The 27,266-nt window shown below is 38.1% G+C and overlaps 2 protein-coding genes across 3 annotated transcripts in view; both read right to left on the minus strand.

Moving 5' to 3' along the window:
• Positions 1–4,369: 4,369 nt before the first annotated feature.
• LOC139116344 (coagulation factor IX-like) lies at positions 4,370–9,033 on the minus strand. Its single transcript, XM_070678979.1, has 5 exons — positions 8,865–9,033; positions 8,544–8,651; positions 6,865–7,233; positions 5,851–6,019; positions 4,370–4,697 (listed from the first exon to the last, which is right to left on the minus strand). Exons 1-5 carry the CDS (start codon positions 9,031–9,033, stop codon positions 4,370–4,372), a joined length of 1,143 nt encoding a protein of 380 aa, XP_070535080.1.
• The window catches only part of LOC139115823 (MAM and LDL-receptor class A domain-containing protein 1-like), a 31,711-nt gene continuing 11,505 nt past the window's right edge, over positions 7,061–27,266 (minus strand). For both annotated transcript variants that reach the window (XM_070678201.1, XM_070678200.1), the window contains 14 exons: positions 25,274–25,624; positions 24,487–24,597; positions 23,679–23,834; positions 23,053–23,418; positions 17,231–17,344; positions 16,182–16,529; positions 15,558–15,707; positions 12,701–13,035; positions 11,991–12,335; positions 10,695–11,039; positions 9,873–10,201; positions 9,386–9,502; positions 8,544–8,651; positions 7,061–7,233 (listed from right to left, as the gene is read on the minus strand). In XM_070678201.1, coding sequence (XP_070534302.1) covers positions 12,285–12,335; positions 12,701–13,035; positions 15,558–15,707; positions 16,182–16,529; positions 17,231–17,344; positions 23,053–23,418; positions 23,679–23,834; positions 24,487–24,597; positions 25,274–25,624 — 1,982 coding nt within the window. In that variant the 3' untranslated portion in view covers positions 7,061–7,233; positions 8,544–8,651; positions 9,386–9,502; ... (1 more) ...; positions 10,695–11,039; positions 11,991–12,284. The remainder of the gene's footprint in view (positions 7,234–8,543; positions 8,652–9,385; positions 9,503–9,872; positions 10,202–10,694; positions 11,040–11,990; positions 12,336–12,700; positions 13,036–15,557; positions 15,708–16,181; positions 16,530–17,230; positions 17,345–23,052; positions 23,419–23,678; positions 23,835–24,486; positions 24,598–25,273; positions 25,625–27,266) is intronic.

Consider the following 27,266-nt stretch of genomic DNA (forward strand, 5'->3'; position numbering starts at 1 on the left):
GTTTACTTCATATTATGCATTCGATATCGCTCGTACATATATGTCGTGAACTGGTCAAAATCTTGACCATGATCTTGAGTCTTATGGAAGCGTTTACAAATTACAGGGGCCGCTTCCATCTCACTCCGATGGAAGTTGAAAAGACTTATGATTACAAAAAATTATGTTTATCAACAAAAAAGTCGCTCATGCACAGCGCGACGACCACTGCCCTTTAAGTGCACACACATAAACATAATTAATTTATGCATAAATATACGTATATATGTATGTATGTATGTGTATATGTATGTATGTATGTATGTATGTATGTATGTATGTATGTATGTATGTATGTATGTATGTATGTATGTATGTATGTATGTATGTATGTATGTATGTATGTATGTATGTATGTATGTATGTATGTATGTATGTATGTATGTATGTATGTATGTATGTATGTATGTATGTATGTATGTATGTATGTATGTATGTATGTATGTATGTATGTATGTATGTATGTATGTATGTATGTATGTATGTATGTATGTATGTATGTATGTGTGTATGTGTGTATGTATGTGTGTATGCATGAATGTACATGTATGTGTGTATTTATGGAGGCAACAGCTACATAGTTGCAAACATCAATGACATTAATCTCTTGAATATAAAACCTGCAAACATCAATGACATTAATCTCTTGAATATAAAACCTTTGTCGATGAGATAATACTATTACACAACTCTGAAAAAAAGACGATTATGTGTAATCTTCAAATGTGATAAAATCAACTTCTGCTTCCTGGCATTTTGTTGAGTTCACCCAGCAATTGCGTCTTATTTAAGTTCTTGAATATACGTATCCCCATCAAGGTGCGAAAAATGTGCTCGCACTAATTTTGCCAGTGTTCTTCCGGGGCTAATTATTCGTCCTTTTGGTACTTCCCGCCTTCAACGCCAAACTGATCTGATTGTCTGCCGTTTTCAGCTGTAAAGTAACAGTAAGTATATTTCAAGTGTAGAGGAGAGTGTCCGTGACCAATTTCTCAAGTACAACATTGATTCTTCGATAATTAATGTAGAAAGCGCCTCGATAACAGTTTTTTGGACTCTCAAACTTTTACAAAAAAATTGGTATTCTACCACTAGTGGTTTGTTTTGAAGCTTATGGGATTCACTGGCTTTTTTATTAAAATCGAAAATTCAATTTTTGTCAATGGAGTGAACACAGGGTTGGTAGCCATTTTGAGAGTCAAGTGTCGGTGAATATTGGGTAATTTGTTTGTCTACTATACCTTATTTCGCGCGGTGACCTCTGATTTTTATGCTTGCTTTCGAAAGGGAATTGCTTAAAAGTTTCCTTTGGGAAGATTTGAGCTAAAGTGTATGTCTTCTGATGTCGAGGCGGGTACTGCCTTAATTCAAAAATATCACAATTCATTTCATATTAGCTCACACAGAGTCGTTGGATCAGTTGTGTCAATGGGCTGTTCGGGATATGATAAAAAAACTCCCGTCCATAGCACTATAGGATACACACGTCAAAATCAACGCAAACATGTTTCGATATTAGTAATTTCTCGAACACTGGCGTCGTCAATTTCTCCAATCAGTTTGTACCAGTGTGTTTGTTTCGAACAATCTATTTACGAAGATTGAATCTAATAGTTATGCTCACCCTGAGAAATGGTCGCTTCTATCCAGTCCACGACTGATGTGGTACGTGTGAACACGTCGGGATATGCGCTGGATCCACAGTTACCTCTCTTGTAACTCGCAATACCAGCTAAGTACCATCTTCCGTTTGCCTTTCGACAGATAAGCGGCCCGCCACTGTCGCCCTGTGGATGTTGAAAGAATAGAACGCCATCTTAGTGTCACCACTTTGACAAGCTCTGTTGAGATGAGATCAAGTTGTGAATAATAAGTCAACATTCAAGTACTAGCCTGTTAAGCATTGCAAGCTTACACTACCAAGAATCTCCAACCCATTCATTATAATCTAACTTTAGTAAAATGGAACTTTAGTTGAAGCGAGACATTATAAAAAGGACTTAAAAAATTTTTCAAATTTTGAGAAAGACAATCTTAATTTTCCAACGTGCTTGATGAGATGCGGAGTATATTTGGCTATTTGTGTACTGACTTGAATCGTTTGAAAATGTTAATCGTGATATTGTTTTAATACATTCTGTGTAGCGGAAGCTGTGAGGCCCTCTTTTAGCACAAGACGACAACACTGTCGTAAAATAAAGAAAATAATACCGCTATCTATTTCAAGTCATCAATAAACAAAAACACATCCAAAACAAAGTGTGTTACGTATGGTAGTACGTGCCTTGACACTGAAAATACTAACTTTTGCTCAAACTTTCCTGGAGGAAACTTTGACCGGTTCTCATGCAAAATCAAAAATAAAATCAGGGGTAACCTATACCGTTTTTGTTCTTGAGAAACAAGTGTCCCAAAATGGATCGATATTTGATATTTACGTGACGCCTTTCTTAACCCTCCCAGTGGAAAAAAATGAGTTGCGAATTTGCAAAGACAAAGTACAGAAAACTTTTATTTTAGTCCACAAAGTGTGTCCATAGAAACAATAAGCCAATAAGGTATTGTAAGATTTTGAGAGTCAGAATATCTGTACCTGTGGAGGATAGCACCTTAGTGAAGAGTACTCGGGAAGTTCTTCGTTCAAAAGAAGTGCAGTCTGCGCGACATATCAAATTACCCGAAACTTAGTAAAACGTATCGTAGAGAGTTAAGATTATGTCTTTGACAACTTATGGAATCAAACTATATACCACGAGGGTTTTACGAGCTCGTTTAATATTAGCTATTTTTTATTTATGTGTTTACAATACTTTTTCCGGCATAGGGTAAAGCCTCATAATCTAATCAGAGAAGTCTTAAAGGCATATAGTCACCTGTAATCTAAATATGCCTATATATGGTCAAAGGAGCGTTCCTTGGTATTCAAAATGACATGCGAGGGCGCTGTTTTTAAAAAGCGCCACCGCTTAAAATATGTGATTGGTTAGATTTTCTCTTTCCATGGTAACTGTGGCAAAATTGGAACAGATGACAGTATACTTTTAAAACAAGGTAACTCTATGCGCGCATGAAAGATGCCTAAGGAAACCATTGCCCAATTAGGATAGGTATATTTTGTGACTCAGACACCGATTTGCCGTCACGTCAAACTCTTCTCCTATCTAGGTTTACACTATTATCCAAAAGGAACTAAATGTCTGAAGGCCTTTAAGGCTGTGCATTGCGTGACATTACCTGTGACAATAGATAGCGCTCATTGGGAAAGGTTTTCGCCATTGCCTACAATGCGAGTATATAGTCCGTACGTTTATGGACAATACATCCATTTTCCATTTTTTGCTTATTTTTAAATGAGATATGTTCAGGTAAAGATAGCAAATTATTCACAATGTCTTACATAGCAGACCCCTAGGTACTCGTTTTCCATCCAAACACACATATTGGACTCAGCAATGTCTTGGCCGTGGAGTTCGCCGCAATATTGATGGTTTACTATGGTGACTTCAGCTTCTTGAAGATGGTCGGGCGTGTCGCTAGCTGGTATGGTGAAAGTGCAATGTTTCAATTTATGTAAGATCAACATAAAATGCTCTCTGGCCAACAGCTAGAGATCAACGACGTGATAAACAATTTGAAATAACAAAAATTAAATCTTCAGTTAGTTTATGTGTCTCCATCATGTTTCTATAGGGCGTATGGTATCAATAGAATAGTTGCAAAAGGCCCCCAAATCTGCATCTCTGATAACTTATGAACGTTAAGACATCCTCTGATTGCAAAAACCACGTAGTATTTGCATTTTACACATTAAGCGAGATGTTAGTTTAGTGTAGTAAAATTACATTAATTTGTTATAGCATGAGCAACTTAATTTAATTGTCGTCACTTCATTTTAATATTATACCATTTAAAAAAAACTGTCATGTAAAAAACCTGGTAAACAACACCTCGGTAGAGAAATTCCGGGTGTTTTTTCCAAAGGATAACGACAAGTTGTTTCTTTGAGGTTTCTAATGTCTAGGACCATTATCATATATTTTTTCATATTGAAACAGAAGATGGGCAAATTAGAGTGACAAAACGTCTTTCACTCTTCTTTTTTTAAATTTGCACGTGCATTTCCTCCCCACCATGGCTAATAATACTAAAGTACGAAACCTTCTTTTAATATTACGTTAATTTACATCGACTGAGTTCAATTTGAGAAGTTAAAATCGTCCTAAATAATACAAAAAATGCTGCACTTCTTGGACTTTGTAATCATGAGGAGGAGAACTCGCACTCGAAACGACAGCAGGGCCGAGTATACTTTTTTCATGGGCAAAGAGCGTCAATCAAGTGCTAGAATCTGTGAGACAGGGTAGGTGAGATTACCATACTCATACAGCTTCCCCCAGCCACTTATGGTGCACACATCTCCATCTTTGAAAAACGATAGGTCGTTAGCTGGTGGCAGACAGGCCGGTCGGACGTAGTCGGTGTAGGACAGTGGCTCTTCGATGCGCAGTAAAGCAGCGTCCCATCCGTTTCTGGTTTCACCATTATACAGAGGGTGCATGTAGAATTGTGCAACAGGTCGCACTTGAAGGTAGTTTGATCCTTGAATGTGAGACACAAAACCAACCTTGATGTCTAGCTGGTAGGCGGAGTATGACTCCCTAAATCAATGAAAATCGTTCCATAGATAACGATGACGTGACATTATATTATGTATATCACCATAAATGTACATCACTGAGAGTCGTATTGAACGCATTGACGATTCATTGTTTCGATTTCAAAGTATAGCACTCGAGCAAGAACAAATTAAAGGTATACAGTCACCTGTAATCTATATATGCCCATACATGGTGAAAGTGGCGTTCTTTGGTATTCAAAATGCCCATGTGAGGGCGCTGTTTTTAAAAAGCGGCCACCCGCTTAAAATCTGTGCTTGGTTAGATTATCTCTTTCCATCATAACTGTGGCAAAATTGGAACAGGTGACAGTATACCTTTAAAGGTCTTATGAAGCAATATCGGTGTGTGTGTGTGTGGGGGGGGGGGGGGTCCAATATCAACCCATGAAACTTCACGTTTCTAGAGTAAAATCTCCACATGACCACATTGGTGCTGCCTTTGATTCCTGTTAACTCTCTGAGTGCCGTAATTTTTCCAAACAAAGTTTCAGTGCAACATATAATCAACTTTTATTTTATTTGGTAAGTTTTTGGCAATTTTGGATCAAATGGATATCACATTTCATTGGCAAACTGTCAATTTTTTGGCAAAAATCCAAAACCAATTGACTGGGGTATATTTAACAAAAGTGAAAATAATAACTTTGGCGCTCCAAGGGTTAACGGGCATGTCGTTGGTTATTGGCGGAGGGGTTAAGTTTCAAAAATATGAGGGTGAGTGATGCATATTTGAAGCATTATGCGAGGTATTTGAATGCGGGCGCTGGTATGATAAGATTCCTCGTTACAAAGCATGCTTAGAAATAAGATATTTGTTGACATCATTGTGCGACGTGGGAATGTTTATCGAAATCACCTATGGTATTCGATGAAACCGAGGAAACGAATTTACTCTGGGTGGGTTCAATATAGCAATAAGTATTTAGAAAGGATAAATCACAACACGTAATAACATCATACCTCGACAGGGCTCTTCTGGAGGTACTGGATTGCTACTACGCTACCCTTGTATATCATTTTAATTTTGTGAATATTTACTTATTTATCTTGACACAAAGCTAAAACAAAAACATGCAGCCCGTAAAAACAAAACAAAAAATGCAAGAAAATACACACAATCGAAAAATACTTACACGCAGTGGGCTGCAGTCAAGATCCAGTTCGGACGAATCACAGTTCCCCCGCAGTTGTGGTCATTGTTAAGAAGTAGCGACACTTGCCACGGCCATGCTCCAAGCTCTGCATCCCATCCATTGACGATGCGATTGGACCCGTAATTCCGTGTTCCGCATATTCCGGAGCCTGCGGGACAGACAAATAGTGCACAGATTAAAATGAAAGGTGACGCAAAGAGTAGACCAAAGTCGGACCACCAAATTCTTTGTTTTGTTGTACAGAGTGAGCAACAGCGAGTGTGTAACATCTTTGCTTGCAAACTGATCCGCTGAGGTCACGCACTCCAGAGAATATATTAAAACCCCAATATCTGCGAATGTGTAATAAACTGATCTCAAAATATCCTAAGTATTCCAAGATTTTTCTTTGAATAATACCTATTAAAGACTGAAAAAGTGTATAACACTGTCAAAAGTGTCGAAAGTGGCATGTAAGTTCAAACGTTTTAACATCATTTTAGACTTCCGCCATTTTCAAAAACTAGTCATATGACAGAGAAAATAAAAATTACAACAACAAACTGTTGGTCTTCATGTGCTGTACATTCAAGTAAATGATATCATGCTTGTTTCCGGGATGATCACTGTGTGTATGTGCAGAAAATACCGTTTTTGTACTTTTCTGCGGGGTGCCATGTTATGAGTGCGGCACCCGCTTATTATCCAGTCTGTTAACGTGTAGACATAGTCCAAACCAGTGAGCAGTGACACTTCTATACACGTCCTTTAGTTAGAACTTACATGAACTAACTTTGGTTTGAAAATAAAATCATGAGAATAATACATAAACTTTGCAGCTATTGGGGTTTTAAAGCGACAGTCCATAATCCCTGGTTCCCGCATTAGTGATAGTTATCGTTGGCTGTTTATGTTATCTAAGTCCCTTGTTCTCTTTTTCGAACTTTTTATACAGTAAATTTGCTCAGAGACTAAAAGCTGACAAAAAACCCTGCCCCCGTTAAGAACGTGTACCTCCTGTTACATCCGGGTCCAAAGTGCAAACGTTAGAATCATTGCTATTTGGCAGTAAGTCGCAATCTATGACCCAATCTATGCCTCCTATTGCGAACTTTGGCTCGCAATGTTGTCTAGCGACGTTGCAGAAATCTTCGCATGGTGGTCTGTAGTATCCCTCATCGGTGCATTCTGGGGCAAAGAGGGTGCACATGAAGAAGCCGATATGCTCGTAGCACCCCGCAGATGCCCTCGTGCTCCTCTCGGTCTCCAGAATCAAAGTCGGCACTCTAGAGCGCGTGCTTGACCCGGAAGGCGAAAACTCTTGCAACCTGGCGTAGTTAAGCTGGACGTCACGACAAATTTCGATGGTTAAGTCGACGCAACCTGGGATATGAGAAAGCATGTTCAAGAAGTACGCTCTTCGAAATTAAAGGACTTAAACATTTGCTTAGTCTTCCTCAACAAAGCTAAATTTAACATTTCAAGACTAAAAATTAGGAGTCACCATGAAAAAACTTTGGCACTTGAAAAACAAATGAAATTACTTCAAATTTACCCGGCGGTATTTGTTACTCAAAATGGCCACCATCCCAGTCTTACCCCTATCGCGAAAAATTCATTTTTTGATTTTCAAAAAGCTTTACTTCAAAAAAGCGGCGGACCAAAAACACTTTGAGAGTCTGACTATACATGTATGTGCCAAAAGCACATTGTACCGTCAGATAACTTGTCAGGTGGACTTTATTCGTTCACTTTTGGAGTTTAGGTTACCTATTTAGTAATTGTGTTTTGATAATGGTTTATATATATATATATATATATATATATATATATATATATATATATATATATATATATATATATATATATATATATATATATATATATATATATTTATGCGATTCTCCCTTTATAAAGCTATTGCCAATTGTGTTTTGATAATGGTTTAATATATATATATATATATATATATATATATATATATATATATATATATATATATATATATATATATATATATATTTATGCGATTCTCCCTTTATAAAGCTATTGCCAACTAAAATGCCTTAATCCGCTCTAAAGAGAAGCATTTGTGTTACTCTTCTATGTGTTTTGCTGCAGTGAGTTAGGAGATATAAAGTCATTCATTACTTTTTTCTATTTTTCTATTTCTATTTTTGAAGATGTCTTGTTCGTAACAGTAGGGAAGGGTTAAAGTGCAAGTCAAAAATATGTATTAAGTCATTTGTCAATTACAATTTATCGTTAGTAGTTGTTTAATCCGTTTAAAAAACGACTTATCTCCAACTTGTCTTTCCCAAACCACTTTTGTACTCTAAGTGATAATAGTGTTTAACACTAGATTGTTTATTAAACGCATGTAAATTCTCTGACACCTTATGGGACGAGTTTTATAAATTCTACAAAGAATCTCTTTTCCTGTGAGAACTGTCCTTCATGATGTATTTCTTGGAGAGTCTGAGACAAGTGCCCCAGTTATTGATAATTATAGCAAAACGTTTTCTTTATTAATTGATTTGTGTATTTATTTATTATTTATTATGTATTCTTTTATTATTTAATTATTTATTTATTGTTTATTTATTTATTTATTTATTTATTTATTTATTTATTTATTTATTTATTTATTTATTTATTTATGGAATTATAGAAAACAGTCACGCGTTACTTACCACACAGATTTCCTGCAAAGCCAATAGCGCAGCGGCACACAAAGCCGTTCAGTTTATCTATACATGTACCGCCATTGAGACAGGGACTACTGCCACACTCGTCAAAATCTGCAGAGAGACGAGAGGAAAATAATTCAAGAATGAACTGTAAGCTCTTAATTGTCGTGTATCCTCAGACGCTAAAAGTAATCCCTAAGATGATTTAACGTCGAAGGTTGCGGGTGCAAGATTCATACAAACAACAAATCCATGATAATGATGGTCTTATCGATGGTCGTAATAATCATGATCATAATCATAATCATATATCATGATCATCACCATCATCATCATCACAACCACCACCACCACCACCACCACCACCACCATCATCATCATCATCATCATCATCATCATCTTCTTCTTCTTCACCACAACCACCATTACCACCACCATCATCACCATCATCATCATCATCATCATCATCATCATCATCATTCATCATCGTCATCGTCATGATCATCATCATCATCATCATCATCATCATCATCATCATCATCATCATCATCATCATCATCATCATCATCTTCACCACCACCACAAGCATCATTATTATGATGTTGATCATTATCATCAGTATAACCACCGTCACTATTATTACTGATGATATCAATACGAGCAAAACCATCATCGTCATTGTAGCCACCAACAGTTTCAACGCCATCGATGTCAACCACTTCAATAAGAGACATAGCATTAAAATTAACTCCGATCATCAGAAACAGCCTTATCTCATTGTACAAAAAGTGCAATGGACAAATCAGCTTTAAAGAAAGCATTATTCTGTGTGGCTAGCAACTCACCAATTTCGCAGTTTTTCCCTACATACCCGCCAACACAATTACACTGATAGTCATCGTCACCACGAGGCGAGCAAGTTCCATTGTTTTGGCAAGGTTGACTGAGACATGGAGTCAAACCTTAAGAGAATGAACGGTAATAAGGACACGTTAGTAATCAGTGGGCTGCTGAAAAACACAACACAGTAACTGAACGAATGGTTTGACATTACTTTATGCATTCGGAAATGTCAAGGTTGGGATTAAATTTTGGAAACAAATTAACCGAATTGGAACTCAAACGCTAAGGGAACGCTAAGGGAAGAAAACTAAATGGTTGATTTTGATTTTACTCCAAAGCTTTAAAATGATGCTAACACAAGTAGCAGACCATCGAAGCGTCGTAAATTACTTTTAAAGCCGAAAACAGGTCAACTCTGAAGTGCTTTATGGAATTCAATGCTATGCATAGTGTACACAAATGAATATTTTCTCATTCTTTGTGACTTACGAACGCAATTGAAGGATTCTTCTTCTGTTGGGAGAGTTGAACAGTTGACAGGCAAGTCATATCCATTCGGGTTAGTTATCTCGTTGCAAGCTTGAGTGACGTTATCGCAGAATTCTCTACACGGCTCCCTGTAGTAACCGTCCGCACCGCATTCCGAGCAAGGAGCGAACACAGGAATAGGTCTACATACTCGTGGCAACCTACCATTGGTCCTGCCTTTTCCAGCTCTTGCTCAGCCTGCTGCCGTGTAAGTCCCAGAGGACTGTAGAAGAGAAAGCCTCCGTAGGGCATGTAACGCTCGCACATCGGGAGACCGATGTTTTCACAATCTGTGTATTACAGGAGGGAGAGCAGACAACTATTGGTTATGAATGCCAAAGTCCACCTTCAAATTTACAATATAAACTTACCAAAATAGCATTTGATAAGAGACCTTAAATCTAAATTACAGACATTTAAAAAAGTATATGCAAATGAGAGTCAATTGGTTAAACCCGGGATTTAAAGGGACCACGGTACAAACAAATCCACGTGGGCAAACGTGTATTGAAATACGTGTATTGGCACACGTGCTGGTACACATGAATTTGTTTGTACCACCATCGCGTGATCTCTTGGATGTAGTGAGTCTGTAGAAACATCGCATCCTTTTTTTATTCCGGAGCAGAACCATAAGAGGGTCATCAATTAGCCATCAATTTATCGTTTTTTAAAACTCGGGTTGGATTACTTTGATTCTGCAAAATGCAAATCTGTCTGATCGGAAATAAAGTCAGTACGTTTGCAGTGGATATGCACGGGACATTAACGCTTTCTACTTACATTTTATCGACTGCACCTCCAACTTGAAGCCGCTGTACGTTTGGGAGTAGTCCGTCTCAAAGGTGATCCATATTTCCCGAGAAGTCGATTCCCAATCTTCGGGAAGTTGTGAACCCGAATGGAAAATAACGCGGGAATCGTTGGACGGCATTCTTCCAAGCCCTAAGCTGATGTAGTCGTGATTCCATTGAGAGGAGAAGTCCAAGAAACGAACGTTCACCGCGAAGCCTTCTTCGGCAGACAGCAGCCAAGTACAGTGTTCAAGGTTGTTGTAATCCGAGGGATAATTTGAAGACTGGATTTCCAATGACTCATTCTTTTTCAGTGTTATGTTGTGTAAACATACTAAACGAACACAAAAAAGTAAATTATATGGTGAAGATAAACGAAGATAAAAGGCTGCACTACAAGAATAACACGGGGTCACCAAGGAGAGAGAGAGAGAGAGAGAGAGAGAGAGAGAGAGGGAGAGAGAGAGAGAGAGAGAGAGAGAGAGAGAGAGAGAGAGAGAGAGAGGGAGAGAGAGAGAGAGAGAGAGAGGTATACCCTGCATGGAAATATCGTTTTTCGAGTGCAAGAGGTCAACTTTCAATAAAAGTGTGCGATTTATGCGAAGGGATGAGTATGACAAGGAAAATGAAGATTCGCTTTTTTCACAAGTGCTTTGGCATATATTTCAGACTTAACACCGTCGTCGAATTATACCAGCGGTGTGTTCCATCGACGTCTTGTCCAGAAGTTCTTCCTCATATCTTTATCTGTTGATGATCGAAGTCTTGCAGTTGCCAGCATCAGCCAATGGAGATTTCATCGCAATATAACTTTTACATTGTACAACATATCATGGCACAATACGAAAGTCAAGAATGACGTGCATAATGTTTTCAACGCATTTCATCACATGTTCATTTCCGACTTAGAAAATTGTAAATGCAATTCCATAGTCTCTCCGGCATTTACAGGGAACTCGGCTTAAAGGTATAGCATTACATGTTCCAATTTTGCCACACTTACCATGGAAAGATAAAATCTAACCAATCAAAGATTTTAAGCGGCCGCTTTTTAAAAACAGCGCCCTCACACGGGCATTATGAATACCAAGGAACACCCCTTTGACCATATATGGGCATATTTAGATTACAGATCCGTCATAATTGATGCTCTTTATAATGAGAAGTAAACAGCCAAATAAACTCCAAATAATTATGGTATCAAATATCTAGTCATATCTCTGAATGGACAACGACAAAAGAATCTAAGCTTTGTAAACAGCATAAACACCAAGTTTAAACTTACATGGTACGTGAGAAACGGTAACATTCCAGCCGGTGCCGTTCCCTGTGCTAGCCATCCAGTTCATCCACATCTCATTCGAATTCAACCGAAAATCGTTCGGTAACTGACTCCCAGTCACGCGGACCTGTCGAGACGTCACATTGTGGGCATCTCGGCCAACCCCAAACTCAAGGAAATGATTATAGAAGGTGTCGAATGCCCAAAAGTTTATTATATAATGGCCAGGGACTGTTGAGCCGATGTACCACAGGCAGTTGTCAACTTCATCGTAACTATCCGGGTAGTTTGGCGATGTCAAAAAAAGCGTTGCGGGATTGCTTTGAAGGGTGATGTTGCCGCCACAATCTGAAAAACGTACAAACGTTGGTCACGTGAGATGCTGTTGATTAATCGAACCAGGTAGCAAACTCAAGCAATGTGTTACACGAAACTTTTGCTTTCATGAAAAAATCTACTGAGCAGGGATACCACGTTGTGAGGAATATAGGCCTAAAATCACCCGATTTGTCTATCACATAATAAAGTGTAATATTTACTATGCGATGACATAAAAAAGATTTTCAATATGAGTACATCTACGCACAGAACTCGATTTTCTTGAATGGCATACCTTAATAAGCCGAGATCCTGCATACTATGCGAAATTTTATGGATCCTGATTACTATATCAAAGTTGTTTTCAAATACGCATCATGGGAGTCACTACTCACGTGGTACATTACAAGGCGTGTTCGACATCCGAACATCGTCGATGCAATATTTGATGACCAGTAATAACTCTCCCCTTCAAATATCACTTGATGAGGTTCGTCCATGGAATAAGCGATCCGAGCATATCTCCAGAAAGGCTCGATGTTACCCGTGAGTCGGACGATGAGAGTATCGTTATTTCCCCCGCCGTTAATGAATACCCGTAAATGGTCGGAGGAGCTGGACATGTAGTACCAAAACTCCAAGCAGGACTCTCTGGACGGTGGCTGTGTTATGGAAGTTAATCTTACCCCTGTACCATAATAGTAATCTCCGTCAACATACATGTAGTAACCTTTGTAATTGAAAAATTCACATCGTAAAATTGAGTTATTCATTCAATCAATGGTTCGAACGATCGATCAATCGATCGATCGATTTATCGATCAATCAATCAATTAATGGATCGATGGATCAATGGATTGATTGATCAATGGATCTATCGATCGATCATAGGCTCGATCGATTAATCAATCAGTAAATCAATGCATCCTACTAACTAATGATAATCTTAGAATTTACCCTTCTATTGTCGTCCAATTCAAACAGCCCATAGACTTGACCAACTTTCTCTCCGAGGCGACTTGCAGTAATTATCCGATACACACATGCGTATATAGTGTTACGGCATAACGCAATTTGAATCTGATCAGAATTTTGGTGAATATGTTAGTTCTTTTCTGATCTACCACTTGTGGGGGCTCATTTTAAAGCTCTTTAGTTTTGCGAAAATCCAAAATTTAGTTTTCCCCCACAGAGTTAACATAGGGATGGCGGCCATTTTGAATTTCAAATATCGCAAAATGTTGGATAATTTATTTCGCTGTAGTTTCAATTTTCGCACGGTGACCCCCGATTTTTATCGTGGATTTGGTAAGAGAATGGTCGAAAGGTTCATCTAGGAGAGTTGGAGCAAAAGTTTAAGTCTTTCAATATCGCGGCGTATATAACTTAACAAGGGGCAAAATAGCATATTATGCCCAGTGTTTGGGAAGGTCCTAAAACTATTGATACTCAAAGGTTTGCTGTTGAGAGGCAAAGGCCGCTGATATATGATACTGGGAATGCAGAAACCGGAGAAGAAAGGAGTAGTCAATGCTAGTGTAAGTATATGGACTCTGCATGAGACATTGACAGCCAAATTTGTGTTCTGATGTACTATATCAACTTCAAAATGTAACTTCTGTTCAATCATTTCCCCCTAAGTTACCAAGCTTCTATTCCAAACTCTTTCCCTCAAAATAATGGATTACACCTTGCAGAGCGTAACCTTTGATCTCATTTTCATAAGTACACGCACACACACCTTTGACGTCATCATTTATTGGCTATAACACTTCTACGTAGTTGCTCAAATTGATTACTGAACTAATTACAGACAGGGGGTACATTCGATGAAGCGTAACATTGGGCTTAGAGACAGTAAAATATCGACGTGAAGCCCTGTGAAGTGCATTGTAGTATCTATATTGATGGTAGAAATGTGTCTGAATTGGAAAAGCGAGGTTCCCTGTTGATAAGCAGTTGTGATGGGAAAAGTGTGCAAGCCTTGAGAAAGGCAAACGATGGATTTAACAGATTGTCTGTATAGCAGATGGAATCTCTGGTTGGTGGAATAAAAAGGGCCAGTTTCTCAAAGCTGAAATACAGAAAGGTTGTTATTAAAGTATCTATAATGAGAAAACATGCCAACAGTGAAGTAATAAACCATTATACTACAATGTCCTGTCCGTCGCATTTTAATTGGTCCAGCTGAACCACGTGACTGACCACAAATACACAGTAATGGTTTGTTTACATGCCAATGAATATGAATAATATCGTAAACATCATAACTTTACAGCTACAACGTAAATTGTGATTTGTACAAAGATAATAATCAATCTCAAAATAAAATTGAGTACTTGTGGGCCAAGTTTAGACACTTTTTTTTCAAAAACTATCCGGACTTGCAAAATTTTTAGAGCGCGCGTAACAGTGCACAGCGTGTTGTACTATTCACTGAGAAGTTTTGGGGCCGTTGTCTTTCGCGTTGGAAATATTCGTACATTTTTACTGTTTTCTTGAGATCGTTGATATTATACTTGAAATAACAGGCTCCGCCCTAACCATTAACGTTTATTTATGGGCGCGGGGAAGAGTAAAGCCAAAATAAATGGGCTCGCCAAGCCTCGTCCGTTAATTTTTGGGTTTCTTCTCGCCCTTGCGCATAATTTTCGAAATAACGGGCGACGCGCTGACCATTAACGTTTATCTATGGGCAAGGGCGAGAGGAAAGCCAAAAACCTTGCCCCGTTAATTTGGCTTTCCTCTCGCCCGCGCCCATAAATAAACGTTAATGGTCAGCGCGGAGTCTGTTATTCCAATTATATTATCAACGAACCCCCAAAAAACCCTCAAAAAGTTTGGAATAGAAGCTTGGTAACTTAGGGGAAATGATTGAACAGAACCTGTCAGTGAGTAGTACGCGCGCTGTAAAAAATTTTGTAAAAAGCGTCTCAACTTGGCCCCAAAAATGCTCCATTTTATTTTTGTGGTTGATTAATTTCTTTGTACAAATCACAATTTTCGTTTTTAGCCAAAAAGTTACTGTGTTTACGATATTATTCATATTCACGGGCATGAAAACAAACATTACTGTGTATTTGTGGGCAGTCACGTGGTTCAGCTCGACCAATTAAAACGCAATGGATAGGGCATGGTAATATAATATAGGTTAATGGTCAGCGCGTCGCCCTTTATATCTCCTAACAAGAATAAAAAATCAAAGGAGGAATCAAACTCTTCCAAGTAATATACTCATTGTTGCGAACTTACCATTTTGACTTGTATGGTCATACCAAGGTTGTCTTTGTGATACCTGGCCCCGCTGTCTCGCCCACATTTCACCGCTGTTGCCGCGAATGAACCCACATATATAAACGTCTTCGAATGTGCACAGCTCTCCGGGGAGAGGTAGAGGAGATTCTGTAGGTAAATTTAAATCAATCAATCAATCAATCAATCAATCAATCAATCAATCAATCAATCAATCAATCAATCAATCAATCAATCAATCAATCAATCAATCAATCAATCAATCAATCAATCAGTCAATCAATCAATCAATCAATCAATCAATCAATCAATCAATCAATCAATCAATCAATCAATCAATCAATCAATCAATCAATCAATCAATTAAAGCAGCGTGTTCGAAAAACCTGCTTAAGAATCGCTAACAGTATTGACAAGTTTCAGAGCGTATTAACCATGTCAAGGGCTTTTGTTTATTCTTTGACAAGAAATGTCTGCATGACATATTCATACGCGCTCGTGACAGTTGAACGATGTCATTGCATTCTGTAGCCGTAGTAATGTCATCTGAAACTTGAAATTGTCAATATACATCTTATCAGGGCCAGAACAAAATAAGGCAGAAAACAAAAATGAAATGTTTACCTGGTTGACTCAGCAGCATAATTTGCCAAACATTGTAAGAGTATAAAAAGTCGATCCTTAAGTGAAGCCAAAGTTCATTTGAGTTCACCAAAAATTCAGGTTCCCCGAGTATTCTGTCACGGAAACGCAGTTGACGGCCGTGGTTTGAAACTTGTGAACCGCTGCCGATGTCCATAGAGCCGTACTGTATTGTATCGGACCACTGGTCAAACACTACCTTGAATGAAAAGTCGTCATCGGTTGTAATTAACCAAGAGCAGTTGATGTTATAAAGACCGTAAGTAGAGCCGGGTGATTGAATTTTGCGAGATCCTCCTGCTGGGACGTTAAATTCTCCTCCACAATCACCTACGAAGTGAGAAAATGACGTTTGATGATGATGATGACGGTGATGATGATCATGACGACGACGGTGATAATGATAGTAATCAAGACTCGTATGTTTTACATATGACATTACACACACTGTAGGGACAAAATGCTGTGCTTCTGTATTACTTAAGCGATGCAAGCCACACTGAAATTTTCATTTTCTGTAAATGTTTGAAAAAGTCTTCTTCTTCAATCAATTTTGAGAGAATGGGGGCACTCAAACTTTTACAAAAGTGTTTTGGCCTATAACTTGTGGGAATTTATTTTGAAGTTCTTATGGAATAAACAAAGTTTTCGCCGGCTTAGTTTTGTGAACATCTGGAATCTTAGCCCTTTCACCAAAGAGAGAACAATAGGGTGACGGCCATTTTGAAAGTCAAATATTGGTAAATCTTGGTAGGGCCGGGAGAGGATAGAGAAGCCCTTGAGTGACGGATCGTCTAGTCTAGGGTAAACTTTGTTTCTCTAGTACGAAAGTTTGCTTGGTGACCCCCTCCCCGATTTAAAATCTTGATTTTGAAAAAAAATGGCGTACAGTTCCATAGAGGAATGTTAGAGCAAAAGTTTAAATCTTTCCTACTTGACTCGTGAACTACCTTAACGCCGTTCTCACAGGTGCTTTCAAATCGTTTGAATTGAACACGAGACGGTACATGAGTAGGTAATGATACACTCACCACAGCCTCTCTCGTCACTTCTGTCTGGACAATTCATATTTCGATCGCATGCATAATCTGCAGAAACGCAGGTGGTGTTGTCTTCGCAGTAAAATTCTCCTGCTGAACACTCATCTGCAAGATAAAAATATTCCAATTTCAAGGCAAGTTCATGTAGCAGATTTGACTTATCGTTGACAGTGGTGAGTAACGTCTTCTGTTAACGGCGTACTGTTACGGCAGATTGCGCCCCAGGAACACAAACCTGTTCCGATTTCAAGATTTCTCACAACGTTTCTGATATGTTTGACTAAGGGCTCATTTTGCAGCTCTTGGTGTAAAGAGAGTTTTCACCGTCTTTATTTTGTGTAAGGCGCTTTAAATAAATTTTCTTTGTTTGCCGTCCGCGTGCTGGTAGGTTTTCAAGGAAATTAAGAAAACAAACACAATCTTAAACACTATTATAAATAAAAACATCATTTTCCACAAGAACTCAAATAAAAATGAGTTTATGTTAATACACTTGTGTCTTTTGTCTGTGTTTTTTTTCCCTGGCTGGCTGATCTGTTTTTCGAAAATCCAAGGACGGCGAACAAAGAATTTTCTTTGAATGGCCTAAGTCTGGATCTCATTGTTCCGTTTAGCACGGGAATGGCCGCCATTTTGGATTCCAAATATCGGTAATTGTTACGTAAATTGTTACTTCAGTTCCAGGGTCTAAACAATGACCCCCTGATTTTTATTTTTTTATTTTGAAGAAGAATGGTTGAAAGTCCGGAATGTTTCCAGTTAGCAAATTGTATAAGTTTTTCACTACTACCTAAAGTTGCCCACTTTACAATCAAAGTCTGATTAGCATTACGGTACTTTTCCCATCGTTGTTGTAATGTGATGAATGATTCGATAAATGCCCTTCGTTACCTCTTGGTTTTTTTAATGAAGTGTCTTAGCACGAACATTAACGTATCAATATCCTTTATCCGATTAATGACAGGTAAGTATGCGCCTCGAAAGTGAAAGATTTAAACTTTTCCTCAAACTTTCCCTAATGTATCTTTCAATCATTTTTTTTTCGAAACCGAGAATAAAAATCGGGGGTCACCGTGCAAATGTTGGTACGAGATAAACAAATAACCCACGCTTTACCAATATTTAAAATTCAAAACGGCCACCATACCTATGTTAACTCAATGGAGAAAAATAAAATTTTCGAATTTCGAAAAACAAAGCCGGTGGAAAGCTTTAAAATGAATCCCACAAGTGGTGTATTAGAAAAGAATTATAAAAGTTTGAATTTCCGAATATCTATCCCCAAAAGCCATCCGGGACTCCGAGTAAATGACTGGTTTTAAGAAATCTTGTAATGACTTTTTGTATTCTAGTTACTTGTCTGATGCTTGTTCGTAGTTTTATTTCTTGCTGTTTGCACTTCGGTGTTTTTTGTACCTCTTTTGTAATTGTTTTCTTTTATCTATTCGACCTTCATGAAAAGAGGTGTTTTACCTATTGAGTTATCGAGTTTAAATAAATAAATAAATAAATAAATAAATAAATAAATAAATAATAATAATAATTAGTTAAGTATTATATAGAAATAATAACACGAATAATAATAAGTTCAATTTCCGTGAAAATTTCACCATAACGGTATTTTGGGTCGAAAAGACCAAATATGATATCGATTTCACTGCCCCATGTTTCCATGGTAACCATTTTAGGTGTTGAAAATTTTATATCCCTTGAAAAAATACTTTGATTGATATGAAAATTATCTAGTGGGGAAGTTCGGGTCAGAGAACACAAATGTCAGACTTATTTTAATGTTTCGAGTTGCCATAGTAACTATTTTGGGATTGAAAATGTTACTTTTTCCCTAATTCCTATTAAAGAACTATTAATTGATGTAAAAAATTGATAATAAGGGGTTTTCTGGTTAGCACACCAAAAAAATCACACTCATTTTAATGTGAGATGTTTCCATGGCAACCATTCAGGAGTAACAACATTTTTTTTTCAGAAGTCTCACAGCTTCAATGAATTGTTTTTTGGATTTCTATATAATACTTATAGCCCCTAAACTTGTAATAATAATAATAATAATAATAATAATAATAATAATAATAATAATAATAATAACAAGGCAGTATTGCTGAAGGCAATGAGTACTTGGGCCGTGATAGAGTAATTTTGAGGACAATATATACTACTATTCAAATATGGTCTTGAATTTCCTCCTGTCAATGAGGCATTTGATTAACTGGTTATTAAACGAAGCAATGGCATGACAACGGCAAAATATGTCTAGCAACTTTTGTGGAGTTTGAGGCAGGGGTTCTTTATTTATAGCGGGAATTGCTTAAACTCCTTAAATATTCAAATTACAGCAAATTTCTTTTGTTCTCGATGGTAGATGTCTAATATTTAGATGGGCATATTTAGATTTCTACCCTATAGTTATCCCTATATACCGAAAATCGGACATCCAGCTCTATTGGCTTGCTCAGAATTAGATATGCGCATAATTAATGAGGTACAATATGTGGTGTCATAAGGTGTCCCATCATACCATTTATGAAGGGTGTAGCACTTGTGGTTACTGAGTTGTGGACAAATATATATATTTGAGGTCAAAGGTCATCGAGGTCACGTGACATTTTGTCAAAATAATTGTATTGCTAAGTTATTCCTATATACCAAAAATCAGACCTCTAGCTCTATTGGCGCGCTCAAAATTATATATGCGCATAATTAATGAGGTACAATATGTGGTGTCATAAGGTGTCTTATCATACCAAATATGAAGGATGTAGCACTTGTGGTTACTGAGTTGTGGACAAATATATATATTTGAGGTCAAAAGTCATTGAGGTCACGTCACATTTTGTCATAATAATTGTATTGCTAAGTTATTCCTATATACCAAAAATCAGACCTCTAGCTCTATTGGCTCGCTCAAAATAAGATATGCACATAATTAATGAGGTACAATATATGGTGTCATAAGGTGTCCTTTCATACCAAATATGAAGGGTGTAGCACTTGTGGTTACTGAGTTGTGGACAAATATGTATATTTGAGGTCAAAGGTCATTGAGGTCACGTGAAGTTTTGTCAAACAAATTATATTGTTAACTTATCCCTATATACCAGAAATCAGACCTCTTGCTCTATTGGCTCGCTCTCATAATTAGATATGCACATAATTAATGGCGTACAATATGTGGCGTCATAAGGTGTCCCATCATACCAAATATGAAAGGTTTAGCACTTGTGGTTACTGAGTTATGGACAATAATGTATATTTGAGGTGAAAGGTCACCAAGGTCACATGATATTTTGTCAAAATGTCTGAGATATCTGCGTGAACCGATGGACTCACTGATGGACTCACGGACGGATATGAGCCAATCTATAAGCCCCCTGGACTTTATCCGTGGGGACAAAAAAACTGTGTCACTGCATCCTTTAGGCAATATGAATACGATGAGAAACTAAATTTTTATTTTTCTTGGCATCATACATGCGAATCTATGGAGAACTGCCTTATACATGGGAGTCTATGGAGGTGTAAACTAAAAAGTCCTCTAACACGGCCAAATTTGAAAGCATTGTGAAACAAATCGACGTGCATCTGTATGGGGTTGGGTACTAGGCGTGAACGGACGCACGGACCTCGGACTTCGTCCGTGGTGATTAAAAACAACGCAACAGTTATTACAGCTACACCGGCGGTAGGTTCATATCCAGAGCCCCGTACGGTCTGCCGCCGTCGCTTGAAAACATCTCATGCACCCGGCCATATGGGCAGCTGGCCGGATGCATGACTTCCCGGAGAAGGCGAGCTGTCACGTTCAAGCTCAGGATTATTTGTCGATCAAATTTCAGTAAATTTACCTTACCTAGATGAAATTTTGTCTATAGGCCGAAGTTTGACAAAATTACATCGATTTTTCAGGTTCATATGCGACATTTTTGAGTTTTGAGTGCAGACAGAAATAAGTTTTGAGGCAACATGGCTGCGACCCCATGTTGACCCCTAGCCCTGCGTACGATGCTATGTGCTACAGCTAACACACAGCATCATACGCAGGGCCAGCGAGAGAGTTGCCGACATCGACGGTTATTTACGAGAAGTGAATAAAAGACTGTCATTTTGGAAGCGATCGAGAAGCTGAGGTAGGCTGGGATACGACTTGGGCCCAAGAACGCTGAATTTCGGCAGTAATTTGGCTTTTTACGTCAAGTCCCAAAATGGATTTGAAGTCACCGACCCAACGTACGGTCTTTGCAGGACTGTGGTGAGCGGGGCGGTTAGCGGAACACACAGCATCGTACGCAGGGCTAGTTGACCCCCAAGTGAAAATGTGTTCGCGATCAAATCTTCCTATATTTTTTTCAGAATTTTCAACAAAATCATTGCTTCTTACATCTTTTGTAAAATATAAAATACTAAAATAAAACTGCGATGTGCCATGTCTCCAGATTTCTAAAATATCGTTCGTTGACCGTTCGACGCAAACTTGTGACGCAGTTGAAATTCAATACTGAATGCCAAATAATCTGAATGAGACGAGATCAGTCTAGACATCCTCAAAATTATCCAACCATTCGCATTGGAGTTCAGCTCGCTTAGAGTATCATAACATTTTTCGGCCTTCTTTTAGATCGACCCTAATATCTCCCATTTAGGAAATAAATACACAAGCTACCTCGACAAAACTTTGTGCACCATCCAAGACCAAACGCACTACAAATCTGTCTTGACGTCATCATCTCCTTACATGGTAATCGGCATACCGTATTTTTTAGCAAAGGGGACACAGAATACGTCGGAGTATTCAGTTTCAAAACGTATTACATTGTGTGATGTTGTCAAAAAAAAGTCATGTTACTGCAGTGGTATAAATTACAAACACAAAAGTTCAAATCAGTTTATTTTGGACTGGCTTTACCCAACATTTCATATTGTTTCTTATGCCAGATTTGACCACGTGCTTACTGGCGACCCCTTTTCATGCAAATTTTGTGTCAAATGATGTGTTCCCCTGGAAAAACAAACGTACGATTTCTAAATGAAGGAGGCGAAATTTGCCCTCAAGACGCGAAACCACCCCTTTGGGGTGTACCTAGCTATTTTTAACGAGCTTCTCGAATCTGCAGCTCTATTTCGAAATGATGGTCTGGTTTTCTCAGCTCAAGGATAAGTGTTCTCCATCGCTGTGGGCATTACTATTCTCAACCGGGGGTACAGTTTCCAGTCGAAATGTTTTTCATTGTGTCCGGGATATAAAACCTTTCCTTTTCAAACTTTCTCTTTGATTAACACTAATCCACATCTTGTCAGTGATTAAACATGTTTCAAGTTTAAATGTTAAATTCTGGTCTCGAGCCCTCCTGTTCGACCAACCGAAATTACCCCTCCCACTTTGGCTCGTCCAGTGGGTGTAGCAAGGGTCGTGCCATCGCCTAGGAAACGGAGGGTGCATTAATTGTTGCATTTCGATGCACGTTTTGATTATATTCAGAAGATTTTGTGGCCAAAAACTCAGATAGAGAAGCATTTATATTCACATCTCACTTATTCAAGACTGGCTGAGAGCAGCACTTCCATTCAGTTAACATCATTACGCCATTTATTATGCCAAGAAAGATGAAGCCAATACATTTTGCCCTCCCTGGTCTCAGCCAGAAATGGTTATACCTTACAGTTTTTTCCCACAGAATGAAAACAAATGTACTTGGGCTGAGGCCCAAGTACAATAATAATAATAATAATAATAATCCCCGAGGCCCGTTCTACCTTACTTATTTTTTAAACATGCAGGTGAAATAATTGGTATTTACCTATGTCTTTGCATGTACCGTCGTGCACTATCAGATCGTCAATGAGAATCATTTCTCTGTACGCGAAACTGAGTTCGATTATCATCTGAAAGAACTGAGCCTCAATCGTAATAGGAACGGAGCTCTGACGCCATCCAGTCTCCAAATAATCCACGTCAAAGCTGTTTATTATAGTGTCATTCGCAACGCCACTTTGCCGAAGAAATACATCGACGTGAGTACCACTTAGATGATAGACGGTGTTGTACCAAAATTCCAGGCAAACAATGTTTGAAGATGAAGAAGATGCCGTATACACCGGCGTGAAGAGCCTCGTCATACTATGATATCGATATGCGTAGACAGTGTGTACGACCCCGAAGTAGGCTAAAATATATAAAAACAGAAATAGGTAGTATGAATGAGACAGAGTATGTAGGAAAAAAAATCACTAAATGTTCTTTCGCAAGGGTGTTCTGAAGATTTAGAGTCTTGCTTAGGTAAAAATAGGAAACATACTTGTCCGACTTGAAGATTGCATGTACAAGTACTCAGTTTCATCAATAAGACTCTCGATACGAAAGCAGACAAAACAAAACGAAACAAAACAAGACAAACAAACAAACAAACAAACACAAAGTAAATACCTGACGCGTTTCCATACGTGTGATCAACTATCGGACTGAAATCAAAGTTGAGGATATTGGCCCAGACAAACTCCGTGTAATCGTCGGCTTCATATGTTACGCCACAAATGAGGGCATCTCCAAAATCGCATAAAACATCCAGGCTGCCCGTAGTGCCTGAAACAAATGATAAGATATAACTATTTCATACAAATTTTATACAATAAAAGTTTACAAATTTTATACAAAATATATGAAATATAGCCCCCTTAATATTATTCAAAAGTCCATGGCATTTTATTTATCTTTGCATCGACTCCACCGTTGACAGATTACAGTGTACACTGTACTGATATAAGTGTAACATTTGTTATCGATTTCATGAATTCTCAAACGTTTACAACACTTATTCTGGTCTACTGCTTGCGTGAAGACACTTTGGATCCTTGTTGGGTCAACGAAGGTTTGATTGTATCTTGTGAAAGTCGAAAATGTAAATTTTACACTAGTTAAAAGACAGTGTAGCGGCCACTTCGGATTTAAATAAAAAAAATTCCTTTTCCGATCACAAAATTTGAATATCTCTATTTTTCAACCTTGATTATAGAAGAAGACGATCTTAACATTCCTTCTGGAAAGTAAACACAAATCTTTAAACTTTTTTGTTTCGAGATGCGTATTGCCTTGTTTACATGCATTGTGGTCATTATCTTTGAAAATGATGATGATGCTGATAAGAATAATAATGTTAATGGTCATATAATTTTGTGTTGTTTTTGTCATCGTCGTGGTACTCGTAGTTGCTGGTGATATTTAAAAAGATTCTTACCGATGCTGCAGTCGTCACCTGAATATGGCCACGGGCAAAAACAAATCGACGAACCATTCCACGTATGGCGGCAAACGCCACCATTTAGGCACTGCCATTGGCACACGGGGTCTGAGAAAGACAGTAAATGCCATTTTGAGTATCTCAACATGCATGTCTAAACTGAAAGTAACGAGATGGTAGCACGCTTTTAACGACACCAACGAAAAAGTTAAGCATGTTCATAAACATTTGTATGGAAGTAAGAGTCAGTACACATACTTTCTTTTGTTGTTCGGGCTATCTTAAAACGCTTTGCGCTGGTGAGGGAAGTGTAACTTGAATTAAAATTGCTGATAATTAAAAACGGGAAATCACATGATGATAACTAGGACTATACATGCATCAATTAAATCCAGAATCTTAAAGAAGTGAAACTGTTGGCATTTAATATGATAACATAAAGTGCTTTAAGTACACAGCAATAATATCTGTTGCTTACATTTATTGCATCGTGCAATCCTAATAAAGACAGTTCTGCCTGTCTGATGATCACAGGAAGTATGAAACTTAAGTAACAGATATTATATGCTGTAAGTTATTGTGTTATTGTTTAACGCTGGCTTTGAACACCTAAGGTTGTAATTATATATATATATATATATATATATATATATATATATATATATATATATATATATATATATATATATATATATATCAGTAAACTATAAACTAAACAGCAAAGTGTTGATTGCGACCGTAGGAGGCACAGCTTTTGCTTTTATTGGTTGTTTCGATAACTTACCTCTAACTTGCAACCAAACGGATTCCTCTAGGTCAACGGTGTCAAAGCGACAGAGCCACTCAGCTTCGTCGATGTTTCGCACGCTATGTATTCGCAGCGTGTAATATTGACTAGATGCATTCCACGCAACGGAATAACGGTTCTGCTCGCCTGGTTCCTCGGGGTCATCGCCAGTGTCCAACACATTGAGACCGCGAACGGCAACGACGACGGTGTCTCCAGAAATTCGAGTCCAGGAAACGATATCCATTTGTGGATGACCAACCCCTCTAACCCTGCAGATAAGCTCCACCTGGCTTGCATAATCCACTGTTAAATTCGTTGGAAATGGTTCAATACCTGCAGATGTATCTGAAGGATTAAAGGAAAACGAAATTAGTGAATACGTTGTACTGAAGCAAAATCGTGGATATTAGAAAACAATAATTTTGACGGAACTACTTGTCTTGATGAAAGAAGACAACAACGTCCGGTTTTCTATCCTTAAATGAGTACTAAGTATGATTCCAAGTTTGCTGTTTAGTTTGCTGTATTGAATGCAAATAGCAAAACAAACTAAAACGCCCAAACATCAAAATTGGTCGGTCAAATGTATAACTAAATCGTAGGACATTTTGAAACAGGACTACTATTTATGTCCTAGACACATGTATCGGCCACAGTGATTGGTGTTTGCCGTCCAACAAGGTTCGCTTTCAGCTCACTGATTGGCTGGACCCTTTCTCTTAGGCCTCATTACCATGTAATGTTCAACTCACGGCACTGTGATTGGTTGCCTTGTGTTAGCCTCGTTCTGCAGTGTTCGCTGCCTCGTAATAGAGTGTCCCATGTACTTCCTGGATACCGATGTGGTAAGAAATCATTTAAAGTGTTTTCACCTGGCACATGGTTTCTTCATTACGTACAAAGACAAAGACAGAAGGCCGAGTTCGTCTGACAAAACATTAACTGGTTAAAATATGTATGTGTAGTTGGCCTCGAATGCTTGCTAATAACGATTCAGTTGTTAAGTGATATTTTGACGGGGTTGGTATGAACCAAAGACTCTACTATAATCTTAAATTTGTTCTGGTCACTCAAATGATTAACGACAGCATTCCCGGCTTTGACTTATTACAGTGATTCATATCCTGTATCTTTTAATGCAATATTTAGACAATTTTGGGACCAATCCTGACGGGTGTAGCATGCTAGCAGGGTACGCTTACCCATTCCGGACACCTGGTACCACCACTAACTATCAGTGGTTCAGGATGGTCCTGCTTAAATTTGTAAATCACAATTGTCCCATGGACCTGGGAATATATTACCTTCAATGGAAATGATTATTGGACCAGTTTAATGTCATATTACAAAAGAATGTGCTTACTTTGCTCTATACGGACCACATCAAAATATTACTATTAAAAGCAAATCGCAGAACACCAAACGTGCAGTGGAAAATAAATACATGAAATACAAGGGACACTGCACAACGAGGGAGACTGAGCGAACGTGACAAAAAGAGGCTAAGAATGGGGCACGAGGCAGCCAATAACAATCCCATAAACTGAATATTACATAGTAATGAGACCTAGGAGAAAGGATCCAGCAAATGAGTGGGCTGTACGCGGACCTTATGGGACCACAAACACCAATCACAGTGAACGGTACATATGTCTCGGACCTCACTTATAAAACAGGACGACTTCGACGGCACAAATTACGAACAGTAACCTTCAGTCTATCAAAGGAATAACATAGATACTTTTAAAAATATTTATTTTAATTTTTCAACAATAGCTGCCATTAAGTTCTAGGACTGAAGTTTTATTTGTTGATAAATGAGTCGTTGAGTTGTTCATGGGACAATGTAAAGCTAGGTTCACTTACAATTATTACTTGTTAATTGTGTACTATTCTTAGCTTGTTTGTTCTCGATGTTTCTCTTCCAGTCTTTGCCATTCTTCTACAAACCAAGAAAACTAATACTTACTGCCTGATTAATACTCAC

This window comes from Ptychodera flava, chromosome 17 (assembly GCF_041260155.1).
Source record: "Ptychodera flava strain L36383 chromosome 17, AS_Pfla_20210202, whole genome shotgun sequence".
Classification (NCBI taxonomy): domain Eukaryota; kingdom Metazoa; phylum Hemichordata; class Enteropneusta; family Ptychoderidae; genus Ptychodera; species Ptychodera flava.